The sequence below is a fragment of the Zea mays genome, chromosome 9, assembly GCF_902167145.1.
Source record: "Zea mays cultivar B73 chromosome 9, Zm-B73-REFERENCE-NAM-5.0, whole genome shotgun sequence".
Lineage (NCBI taxonomy): Eukaryota > Viridiplantae > Streptophyta > Magnoliopsida > Poales > Poaceae > Zea > Zea mays.
The window spans coordinates 43,674,296-43,687,021 of NC_050104.1; the positions used below are offsets into that span (position 1 = coordinate 43,674,296).

The 12,726-nt window shown below is 44.3% G+C and overlaps 1 protein-coding gene across 2 annotated transcripts; it reads left to right on the forward strand.

Moving 5' to 3' along the window:
• The first annotated feature begins 5,222 nt into the window (after positions 1 to 5,222).
• LOC100216692 (uncharacterized) lies at positions 5,223 to 12,161 on the forward strand. 2 transcript variants are annotated; one of them, XM_008659932.2, is made up of 8 exons: positions 5,223 to 5,383; positions 5,462 to 5,673; positions 6,823 to 6,903; positions 8,164 to 8,212; positions 8,305 to 8,395; positions 10,414 to 10,466; positions 10,823 to 10,885; positions 11,303 to 12,161. In XM_008659932.2, exons 2-8 carry the CDS (start codon positions 5,480 to 5,482, stop codon positions 11,657 to 11,659), a joined length of 888 nt encoding a protein of 295 aa, XP_008658154.1. In that variant the 5' UTR covers positions 5,223 to 5,383; positions 5,462 to 5,479; the 3' UTR covers positions 11,660 to 12,161. The 2 variants fall into 2 exon arrangements, with proteins under 2 accessions (XP_008658154.1, NP_001136570.1); NM_001143098.1 differs by having other exon boundaries at positions 5,260 to 5,296; positions 11,303 to 12,153.
• The last annotated feature ends 565 nt before the right edge of the window (positions 12,162 to 12,726 follow it).

Genomic DNA, 12,726 nt, shown 5'->3' on the forward strand with positions numbered 1-12,726 from the left:
CTCCCAGCGGTCCGGGTAAACCCTTCGACTGTGCTGGAAGACAACACAGCGATACTCGATGGACCAAGTGCGCTGGTCGAGTGCCTAGCGCAGCAGGGTGTCGAGCGCGTCGTGGAAGTGACACCCGCGAGCAGCGTCGCGAGTGATGGGTCGAGCGACCCATCCTTTCGGCTCCTGCTCGGCTGAAAGGTCGGTGCTGAAGCTCGAGCCGCTGTCGCCACCTCCGTCATCGAGGTCTCCTCCGATAGCTACTCCAGCGACTGGGGGCTCTCAGTGGTGGTGCAGGGGGCGCCTCCAGCGGGAGCACAGGGGAGCAGCTCCTAACAGACTCCACTCCCTACTGAGGCGGGGAAGAAGAGCCCTGCTGCTCCATCTCCTGTCGCCGACGCTCCTGCTTCTCGTGCAGGCGGTGGTGCAGCCTCTCCAAATGGCTAGACTGACTAGTCACCGGACGGCGAAGCGGACGCTCAGCGAGACGAGAAGGCAAGAAGGGGATGACAGACTTCCGTGCGGTGTGTCTAAGACGAGCCATCTACAAAAGACACCGTAAGCATAAGAGTGAGAACAAAGCTAACATGACCAGCAAGTAAACCATAAAAAAATAAGGAATTATAATAAAACAAAATTTTCAGCAAGGTATAATATATATAGTAGAACATAGGTTTGGTCGATATGACCAACTTTTGAAGGGATACCAAAGTCAAGGTGATAATAGAGGTCTATAATCCTTAGAACGACCATTCTACTCTAGGTTAGCGGTCCTACAGTCAGCATGGCTTTGATAACACCTATGTCACACTCGATTTTAGAAGGCAAACCGAATGCGAACCATGTACGTGCCAGAATCAGCAATTCACGTACACAACAGCTACATAACTGGACATCATCACACTGTGCTCAAATAATAACATAAAGGGGAATAATAGTCGATTACATCATAATGTCTGAGACATCCACATAGTCTTTAACAATAATCAAAGTGCGAAAACGAAGCGTAGATACACGCGGCCTTCACAGGCAGCCGACTGGGGGTTGCCGCTAACCCACGCCTAAAACTCATCGTACTCTTGGAACTCCTAGAAGTCTTCCTCCACAGCTTCAACTTCTCCTGAGCAGTGGTTGCAATGTGGACAACCTAGGAGGGAGTTGGTGTGTAAAGCAAGGGTGAGTACACATCAACATACTCAGCAAATGTCCTGTTTCGCTGTAGTGGACTAGCTTTATATGGGGTTAAGTCAAGCAGTTGCTTTTAGTTGGTCAGATTATTATTACTAGTAGAGAGAACCAGATTTTAGTATTAACCCAAGTTGTTAACCCAAAAGTACCCTTTCCAAACGGAAAGAATACCACTTACCATTACCATAATCATGATCATAACCATCATCCTCATCACCACCTGTAATCCAAACACCTCTGATCAAGTATCTCTAATCAATGGAGCTCCCTTGGCCACTCATAACCGCGAGCACGACTGATATATCAGTTTCATAACACTCTGGAGAGGTTGCGCACTTTACCCCCAAGCCGTGATTCCCTTTCTGCCCGGAGAGAGCTACTTCCCATTGACCACTACCTAGGTGGCCTGACAAGGTATCACTACGTAGCTTTTACAAAGATTCTCCGAGGCTGTAGCCGCCCGTTAGGTTTCCTAAATGTACCGCACTCCTCCGCAAGGGGCAAACCAACCTTGGCAGAGCGAGCCGCATACACCGAGCCCCATTAATGGCACGACGGCGAAGCGAACTACACCCCAGTTCCTGTAATTATTAAGCTAAGGGCGTCCCTTCCACCCTCATGGCTGCGCTGTTTTCCCGAGCGGTCATCCAACGAACAGGTCCTTACGGAGAGGCACTCGAGAAACTGCTCGAGTCCCTTAAATATCACAAGTATATCATCATAATAAAAAGGAAACAGTGTATCATAGATAAATCTCATCATGTTCATTGATTAATGTGAAGCACTAGCATGAAGCTAAACCCAAAATAACCCAACCCAAATAGGTAAGCAAGGACATGATAAACAAAAGCTAGTCAATCCTTAGGTATAAACTGTGTAAATGAGGAAAGTGAATTATAGAATGTATAGGACATAGATGGGTCAAGGGACACTTGCCTCCACCAACCAACTGCTGCTCAGGGTCTTCTCCTGCGATCTCTTCGGACTCCGCAACCAGACCGTTATCTATGCGAGCACAACCATACATTCACATCTCAAATCAGAAAGTAAACAGTACACCATACAAAGAGATGAATCCAATAATCATACGCCCGACATATGGCTAGCGCTTACGACCGTACGAGAAGTAAGTAAGAATAACATAGCCATTATTACGATCGATGACTCATTATACTCATGCTAAGTGAAAGAATGAACCGAACCACTTAATCCAATGTAGTTATACTAACAGACACTTATTGTAGGTGTAAATAAAGTTATCGTCTAATCACAATTAATTCCATGCTTAGTTAACATGTCGCTTCCTGACACAATTTAATTAGTACGAGCACTTTTAAGTGGTGCGGGGTGTCGCCGCGCGACAATATGCACACAAGGAAAGTAAACATGCATGACGATATGCGCCGTACGGGCGAGCGAGCAAGCTGCCACGCTAGCCGCGCTCACATTGCAGGCGAGCTAGCTGTGCAGGCAGCGCAGGCGGACTAGCCACGCGCCATGGACGCGCCGGGGGCGCTGGCCACGCGCCAGGGCCGCGCCGGGGGTCGACCGCGCACGCGCAGGCTGCCACGCCGGACAAGCTGCGGGCCACCGCGCCATGGCCGCGAGCCAGGCCGCGCCACACCTGGCAGCAGAGGGCCGCGCCGGGCCAGGGAGCCGCACGGGGCCACCGCGAGCAGCCGCACAGGTGCGCTGGGCGCGCGCCGCGAGCCGCCGCGGGCCGAGCAGCACGCCAGGCCACGGGCGACTACACAGAGGAAGTGAGGGGAAAGGGAAGGGGAAAGGAGGGGGAGGATTCACCTCGACGGGCGCAGGCGAGCTCCGCGGCGAGCTCCAAGTCGACAGATTTTGGGGGGGGGGGTTCGGCTGCTCCCTGCGCGGCGTAGAACGAGAGGGAAATTTTAGGCGGAACGTGGGAGAGAGCTTTTCTTTTTGAGTCCGGCATCATGGACGTGGCTGTTGCGGCGGCGGTGGCGTGCACGCGAGGCCGCGGGGGCGCGCGACTGCAGCGGCGGCTGCTACGCGTGGTTCGCTTGGAAGCCTGGCCGCGGCTGCGAGGCGGGCCCGGCACGCAGGGGGCGCGAGAGCGGGGCCGCGGGGGGGGGGGGGGACGCCGGCCCAAGAGAGGGGGGAGAGAAGGGAAATTGTTTTTTCCTTTTTAATGTATTTTCTAATTTGTGTTTTAGCTCTAGTTCTTCACCGAAATGCATACTTCACCAATTCACTCAACAAACAAAATAGATGTGTGGTCCAGCATGATGTAACAACCACAAGAATTAACACTAGGGTTTACTTACACAAGATATCGAGCTAATTCTCGCTAGAACTTTGAAAAAGAACAAGGCATGGCGAGAATAAAGAAAAAGGAAAGGTAACGCCCGAATTTGGTGAGTACTGGAGAAAGAAAATTTCAACTCTCAAATTCTGGGCGTTACAGCCGGCCTTGGCGAGGAGGCAGTGCATGGGCATGCACTCGACCAAAGGCATGCGGTGAGGGCGCTTAGCGCGGGAATGTGGTCAGCCACCATGGCCAGGGCACGTAGATGCGTCCATGGCCATTAGCTAACAAAATGGTGCTAGACAGGGGAATATAAAGAAAGTAGTTTGTTTCTCGAGGGTGGGTAACCGATCGCAAATATGTGTAACTTATACCCTAACTTCATGAGGGAGTTGAAATTACTCATTTGTGAAGTACCTCTTTAGCCGCTTCACACTTTTTAATGAAGTTAGAAGTACCTTCACATTTTTGGTGAAGCTAAATTGGAAGTTGGTACTATTTGGCTAGATATTTGTGAAGGTGGGTTGATTTTCGTGAAGCGAAGCAGTCCCAAACACCCCCGTAGAGCATCTCTAGCAGATCCCAATACCCCTAATCTCTATTCTTAATTTAGGGAAAAATTTAAAAAGAGCAGTCCAGCAGAACCTTATCACGCAAAAAACCTCTCCTCATGTGCGGAATTTTCGCCAACGCTTCTACTCACACTCGCTCTTTTTTAACATTTATGCGCCTGTCTATGAATCCCTCTTCATCCTCAACTACCTCGAGTAAGCCTCCCCGCCGCCGACGGCTACACACACGACTATGGAATCTCAAGGGCGAGGGGCAGGCGCAAGCGCACGACAAGATCGTACTAGTGATTGGGAACCTTGATAGCGAGCTTGGGGCCAAGAGCCTTCACCCGCCAGTCCCCCATGCACGTTCACTCAATCGCCACATGTCTTCACAACTGCGGACGAAAGAGAAGGCTACGATTTCTACCATGGCTCAGGCCTTCAGACGCTAAAAAGGTGGTGATAAAGTCTACGCTAAAAGGCTCATCACCCAGTTCAAGAAGACCTACATCATCGAGTATAGATGATTCATGTCCGCAATGCAGTTTTTATTTACGGTGCTATTGGAGTATGGACTTTGTTTTAGGTACTAAGATTTTTAGAGAGATTATAATCCACACGTATTGAAAGATTAATTTTTAGAAGTTGTTGGAGAGGCTCTCTTCATCATTTTGCTTGCCATTAGTTTGGTGGTGCGATAAGTTTTAGAATCCTAGGCCCACAATTCGACTGGGCCCAGCTCCCCTTCCCTCGCAGAACCTTCTCCTTTTTCAATCTACGGACGAGAAGCGAGCTCAACACACACCTCCCTTGACCACGACAGGTCGACCCCAGAAAGCGAGGCAGCTAGAGATGAAAACAACTACTTACTTAGATAGTAATTTTTGGTCTTTTTTGGATTATGAATAAATAGGATATAAAATCTACTATATAAATTTAAATTTTTATTTTTAACATTGAGCTCGTAAAGTTTTATAAAAAGTAAACCTCAAATTTTATCACATATCTTATCGAATAATAGATATAAAATTCGGGATAATTCAGATATGGATACGGATAATTTTTTCACTTTTTTATTGTAGAGAGAAAATAATATATAATTAATTTATACAAATTTTTAGACTTATCTATAATAATGTGTATGATAACACAATAAAATATTAGCATCCAATTATATATATATTTATTTATATATATATCTACTTTAAAACATTAGATTTGTCCTAATACCCGTTTTGCAGCCCTGTCCTCCCCCGCCCTCTGCCCGCTACTGGCGTCGAAACTGTAGGTGAGCTCCCCTCCAATCACCGCCTCCGCTGTTACGAGTCCTGTAACCCTAGATTGCAGCGCCCCCAGGTCCTCTCGCCCTCGGAAGGTCGAAACCCTAGGCCACCGTCCACTGCCATGCGCCCGCTCGATTGTCCGGATTTATGATTCTTCGCCTATCTTGCAGAATCGGGGAAAACCACGAATGGAGGGTGCCGTGACGGAGAATGCAGCGGTGCCTGTGCGAGCGGCGGCCCCTGAAGCCGCTGTTCACTCGGATCAGCATGTGGAGAGTGGTGCGATGGTGGAGGACTCTGCGGCGTCCACGGTGGCTCCAGAGTCAACTTCTGACGCAGATCAGGCTATCGAGGACGCAGCCCCGGAGGACGGGGTGGACGAGTAAGTGATGCAGATTTATGTGACAGCTATTGATCTGTATCACTCTGCACATTCTTCAATGGTGGTTCTGTATAACATCTCCATTTGCCTCTATACGCGTTCTTCAATGGTGGTTCTGTATGAAATCTCCATTTGCTTTAGGCTAGGGCCAGCAGATCGTGCATATGACCTCGCAAAACATTGTTTTTGCACTGCTGCATTATTCACATAGTAGAATTTAAAGTAGCAGATGATGATGAATAAGCTGTTGGAGACGACTTATACAGTAGATGTCCTTGTGATGCAATTGATGTCACCAGGGATATACCCATCCTAGTTTTGCATGAATTCTGATTGAGAAGGATGTTCATTTGAAGCAAAATCTTATAAGCATGTACAAGCAAATAGCCCTAAATGGGACCAAAGTTGTAAGAGTGACAAAGAAAGTTCCCTTTGCGATTGGATCAAAACGTGGGCATGGCCTGGTTCATTTTCATTGCAAGACATTGTACAAGTGTGTCTTTATTTCCTAGCCTACCCCAACTTGCTTTGTTGATCTTGTTGCCTTTCTTTTTACCCCTGTGCTGTGGTATCTCCTTGACTCTGCACAGCTTGCATTGAAATGCTAAATTCCAGCAGAACTTTGAAGTACTTTTAGCTTGATGCTCTCTCTTTAATCTTGTAATTTTGAAACTCTTGATCCAGTCTAAGTCAAGTAGTTTCTTCTTCCATCATAATTTCAAAAAGATAATTCCTCCATTAAAAAATAGGTTTGATTCCTAGTTGTTATACAACATGGTATTCAAAATGAACTTCAGCCATTCATTGCTAAACATAATTCGAGGTCAATCTTTTCATATGCATGGCCGTACCAAAAACCAAATATTCACTCAGATGCTATTGAAGTTCAAATGGTGACTGCATTTTCCTCATGGCAACACCTTTTTTGATACAGTGGAAAGTTTTACATGGACTTGAATTGTCCAGGAACTTTGGTCAGGGTTCTTGTTTTCTTCAATGTTTAAAATCACATCACATCTCTTTGGCACATTTTCTTTATATTGTAGGGCAATGTTAACATTGCTGGTCTTTGTCTCCAGTTTTATTAACTGAAATTGACTTTAATTTTACTTTGCTTATGAGCTTTAATGCAATGCATTTTCATTTCAGGGATACAGTGACAAATGTTGATGTCAGTCCTGAGGACATGAGAAGCATCATTGAAGTTATAGCTGACACCGGAAAGTTCTGGTATTGAACTTCTCCTATATATTGCTTCATAGTTTCTATTCATGGATGATTTTTCTGTTCTTTTAGAGTTTTAAGTTTTAACACTGAGTGCCTTCATCATTTTGCACAAAAATAATTTAGTTTACTGTCTCATTTAAACTGATGGTGCATGCGTTTTATGAGAAATTTGGAACTGTGCCATTATCAAAAGTGGGTTTCGCTACTTTGCCATTAATTAGAGGGGCTTCGCTCGAATGCCATTATAAACCTTGACACAAAGTTGTAATGCCATTTCGTTGTTTAATAAAATTTAAAAAGAAACGAGGGTGATAGAGAGACAGTTTTGTCCCTGTGCTCACCGCTGCCTCTCCTCGCCATGCTCCTCGTCGCCGCCGCCTTCGCTGGCATCGTCTGTCTCGTCTTCCGCCTGCGTGCGCCATTCTTCTGCGTGCCCTTTGCGCTAGCCACTCGTGGCCAACACATCATCGTCTCACCTACGTTCGGCTCCGGCTCCAACGCGCCCACTAGCGGCGGCGAGGATGGCACCTTCTGCTCTCGGCCAGTCGGTCGCCGTGTGCCAGCTCACGGCGCCGGCCAGGCCAGGTTTGGCATGTCGTCGCTACTCCGCCGGGGCCTACTGCTGCTCCGCGTCTCCAGCAGTGCGCCTGTCATGCCGCTGCTCTCCTCGCCCACGGCGTCAAACAGCCTTGTTGTGATGCCGACGCCGATGAACTGCTTGAGATCCTGGCGTAGAACGCATTGGTGGCAGCCCAGGCGGAGTGTCGTGTCCTGTCGGATCGGAGATCCTGGTGTGAATAATAGGAATGGCCGTACACGTGATGACGATGGCAGCTCCGGAGGCGAGCGCTAGCTGATGCCGGCGATATCTGACGAGATGAACGGACGGCATGCGAGAAGAGCCATGAGAACTAGGCAAGGGCAAAATTGTCTCTCGATATCTTTAATTTCTTTTTTCTTTTTATTAAATAACAAAATGGCATTGCAGCATTTGTGTCAAGTTTCATAATGGCATTGAAACGAAGCCCCTACGATTGATGGCAAAGTGGCGAAACCCAACTTTGATAATGGCACAATTCCAATTTTCTCGTGTTTTATGGTCTTTGAGTAGAATCTGTTGTAAGATGCTAACTTGGCTTGTACCAGGACACTAAATTGATTATGTTTCTTGCATTTTGTTTAAAAGGCATTCTTGCTGCATTCAGAATACTGGGACAAAAGATTGGAGCAGAACATTTATACTTCTGACTAACTCCTTTGCAGGCATGACTGGAGGTTCCTCAAGAGTGTACTGTCTATTCAATTGAAGCAGGTATGTGTATTGGGTTTGGGTATGTTGGCTGTAGTTCGTGGCGATTTGTGTTGTATGTGTTTATCTTCTAAACTGATGTTCATCATGTGAAGGTCTTGGATGAATATTTTGAGGTTGAAATGGTGAGCCAAAATGATGGGCAACTGAGGTCTTTCTCAGAGCTATTTAGTCGGCTAAATGGTGGTACTGCCTTCACACTTATTTTGTTTTATAAAGTTCAAGTAAATTTCGGCTGTTGCAGTGTATATGTATTTCTGAATATTTTCAAGGTGGAATAGACCTATTATCCTGGTTGACTGTAGATATTAGATTCTTCTTCGTTCGACCTTTGAGTTATGCAGTAGTTCATGTTCTTAGCTGTGCATAGATATAACTTATTTTGATCGTTAAGAACTTGGAGCATTGAAATAGTACTTTTTCATGGCATTGGAAGCTAGACACACTAATCTGCACTGCATGCTTTGCGATTTGCTGGACCAAAGATTCAATGGATATTATTGGTAAAAGAACCAGTGCTTGAAATTATTGGTGTCACCAATGTTTTCGAGTCAAGAAGTCGAGTCGAGTCGTGCAACTACTGACTAGTAGACTAGTCGTGACTAGGACAGACTAGTCGAACATACGTTGATGATTATATTTTTACTAGTTAGTTGCTTGTGCATCGCTACTGTTTCTACATATTATATACGGTTTTTTTGTAAAACACAAACCAACATGAGCTGGAGTGGTTAGAAGCGAGCGCTTCTCTCCTAAAGATCATGGTTCAAATCCCAATGGGCATGCATTTTTAATATTTTGCTGAGTGCGTCGTGGAACTCTGGCGACGCTCGCTACACGCGTGGGGAGGGGGACGACGCACGACGAAACTCCGTGTAGTGATATAATTTTCTATATATGCTAAGACAAAACATATTGACACACTAAAAAACACGTTGTTTAGTATATCTTCATCCATTCCATCTTGTACAATACATCATTAAATATTGAACAGAGTCTTGTAGCAAGCCTTCTGTTGTTCTCTCTGATTTCAAAGAACTTGTTTGAATTCAAAAAACAGTGTTGCCCCATACATATTGGTATCCATCGGACTGTCCCACCTCTTATCAACAATAGAAATTACTTCATCCATTCATCAGTCTTTGTGTTCCAAAGCTTCCTTTATGCTCTTTTTTGCATGGTCCATGGCAGCCCACATTTTAGCCATTGCTGGTCTCTCATCACCATCAACTATCATCAAGAATATTGATTTGCTCTCATGCAATCATCTACTGCTTGCCAAAATGCAACAGACAACACATGCTTTTCCTACTTCAGTGTTCTTTGATTTGCTCTCACACCATTCATCACTAACAAAGAAAGCTTTCAGCCCTTGTCTTTGTTTCCACATACTAGTCAATGTTAGGAAGGATGTTGCAATCCGAGTAGTTGCATGCCTTACAAGATCGCTACCATTTGTCTTGGTCATCATCAAGTCATGAATTGTTCAATGTCCATAGATAATTCCTGTCATCTTTGCTTTAGCAATGCAACCACAAAACCATTTTATCTTCCCAATATCCTCCAGCACGAGATCCAAGAAGTGGGCAACACAAGGTGTCCAAATAAGGTAGGAAACTTGTCCATTAGCATCCTAAATACTAGGGCGAAGATGGCTGGGTGGGTTCACATTTTATACCTAGGCCCAAACAAGTCGCTCGACTGAACTGCTACGACTAGTCGTGACTAGTTGTGAATAGTCGATGAGTCGAGCGACTAGCAGAGAAAGTCGAGTCGCTCAGATCAACTATCACCTATGCACTGACTTCTCGACTAGTCGCCCGACTTTAAAACCTTGGGTGTCGCGCCTCTTCCATGAGTTTTGAAGTCAGTTTGTGTAATGGTGCTTTTATATTTATGTGATATAGCTACATCGTACTCCTGGTCTTTTATTACTTCTAAAGAACATTGTTAATTTGAGAATAGCATTTCATGGACCTTCTACTTGTTTGTTAACATTACAAACACGTTCAAATTATGATTAGACCAACTAGGTACTTGAAAGCTGCTGGTGGGTTTTCCATGCAGCTCATGCATGGCCTCCTTGCACATTAACTAATATATTTCTTACAGATAATTAGAGATGACTCCTTTTATGGACTAGTTGCAATGCCTGCTTTTGGACTATTTGCATATATGTGATTGTTTGTTGAATTATTTTGCAGCCCTTGAAAGGTTTGAAGAGGGTCCTCCATTCACACTGCAAAGGCTTTGTGAGGTGAGACTTTCCCCTTCCATTTATTTTCTAAAACTTGTCCTAAAAATTTAGAGGGTGTTTGGTTTGAGGAATCAAACCATTCTAGATGACTCCATTCCTTAAATTTTGTGGAATGACTCCATTCCTTATGCTAGTACTAATTAGTAGCTTGTGAGGAATGAGGTGATGTTGTATCAATCTATTCCATTGCACAAACCAGACAAAAAAAGTGAGAAGTGAAAAATGATGGACTAACCCAATCCTCAACCCAAACACCATATTAATGTTAGTGACACAGTTACGTATAAGAGGAATCCATTTTCATTTATACCTTCCTATTTTGATGCCAATATTCTTACATTAGTTTCCATTGACAGATTTTGTTGGATCCAAAAGGAACATATACAAAATTACCAAAGCTTACATTGGCCCTGGAGAAGGTTTGTCAGTTGAGCTTTCACCATTGCTTAGATATCAGTACCGTGCAATTCTTAGTTATGCAACCTTGTACTCTGAGTTTGCCCTATTTATGTAAAGTGCAAGTTTTTTTACTTGTTGGTTTACCATCTGAAGTGAAAATAATATACCTTGGTTTGAGTTATGATTTTTTGAAACAACATCGAGTGCACCTTGATAACAAATAGATCAATTAATTTACAATGTACCAGTTGCTACAGTCTGTAAGTAAGAAAGATGAAATGAGGTTTCCCATGTCTAGGTTTGAGAGTGTATCTTCTGACAGTTTTCCTTCATTCATTATATTTGTGTTATGATATTATCCAAATACTTACATGAGTAATTATTGATTTTCTTGCTCTGAAACATTCATTGCCATCTATGATCTCTCTTGTTTGTAGAATCTCCTAGTTACATCTACAATAACGAAGTGCACTGACCCATATCCAGCTGCTCATGGGCTGCCATGTTCGGATTGCACGCAAATTACAGAAATTTCTGGGCCTGCTGATGTAGAGTCTGTGAGCACACCTGAGCATACAACAGCAGTACCAAATGGAACAGAGCATGTAGCAGGTGATGTTGACGGAGAGATGGCTGAAGCAGAAGCTGAGGAATCATCTGGTAGCCACGACATAGAGATGCAGGAGGACAAGCGTGATCAGGTTGATAATGTTAATGCTGATGCTAATCCTGGTGCTGCAGCTGCTCCTGAAGCAGTTAATGCCAGTGAATCCACATCGCAGCCACAAAGTTGAGCTTGCTAGAAAAGAAAGTCGCAGAATCAAGTTTCTAGTACAGCTGTCCATTTAGCAATTTGAGAGTATTGCTCGCCAACTCTTGGGATTCGCTCCTTGCTTCCTCAAACAACCAGAAAGGGAATGTGGATTCAGAAGTTGACAGGATTAGCCGATCATACTAGATGTTGATCATCCTGAAACACTTTAAACTTTCCAGGGAATGCCTTACTCACAAAGGCCATGGTATGTTTTGATCAATCGTACCTTTCTTTCTGCGTCACCACATAGGTTAGAAATTCTGTGTACGGGTTGCCAAAATCCATGAAGGATGAGTAAAACGAATATCTTCACTAAGTCGCTGATGTATCATTAGAGTGAATTTCATGCACGTCTTGCCCCATCTACTCCAGTATTTATTACTGAACCTTGAAAAAAATCCCAGTCCATCGTTCATTTGTAATGACTTTGCCCTGATGCATTCACTAGGTTAAGATAATGCTAATTTTTTCTTCATTTTCTAGTTTCCTAGCACTAGAGCAAATATTTTCTGTCTGAAATGTCAACAAGTCAGTGTTTATTGCTTACCTTGAGAGAATTCATCATAAGAATACATAAATTTTGCTGTTCACAAGTGCACGTCAGACTATCTATCTTAGAATACCATGTGGTGGACATAAGTAGCTACGATGCGCTGCAATGGTTCATGTTGCTATCAACTAGTGATGCAAACTCTTGCGTTTGTGTTGGTTCTTTGGTTGGGTGTAGGGTGACAATTTAGCGGCATTATAATGATGACTGAATGTCCACCTTAGTTTTTTTTTTTTCTACTTATTCTTCGTTTCTTTCAATGAGTATGTTGTCTTTGATCATGGCAACTGGGTGTTGTTTGGTTCACAAATTTGTAATGTAATAGGTAACAAATAACGTTAAATTATGTTTGTTTAAAGTCCAACCGTAATCGGATACCACACTAGAAATTGATACCAGTCTATTCAAACTTGTTACCGCTAGTAATCGAATTCAAACCATTACCGTTACCATTTACGTTACATTTTAGGAACCAAACGGCACCCTGGTGTAGTTTG

What these genes read in the sequence shown, in the direction of transcription:
- LOC100216692 (XM_008659932.2), top strand. Translation starts at nt 5,480, where the DNA reads ATGGAGGGTGCCGTGACGGAGAATGCAGCGGTGCCTGTGCGAGCGGCG. An exon ending in GCTGACACCGGAAAGTTCTG is followed by an intron (nt 6,904 to 8,163) that starts GTATTGAACTTC and finishes ACTCCTTTGCAG; the next exon opens with GCATGACTGGAGGTTCCTCA. An exon ending in TTACATTGGCCCTGGAGAAG is followed by an intron (nt 10,886 to 11,302) that starts GTTTGTCAGTTG and finishes TCTTGTTTGTAG; the next exon opens with AATCTCCTAGTTACATCTAC.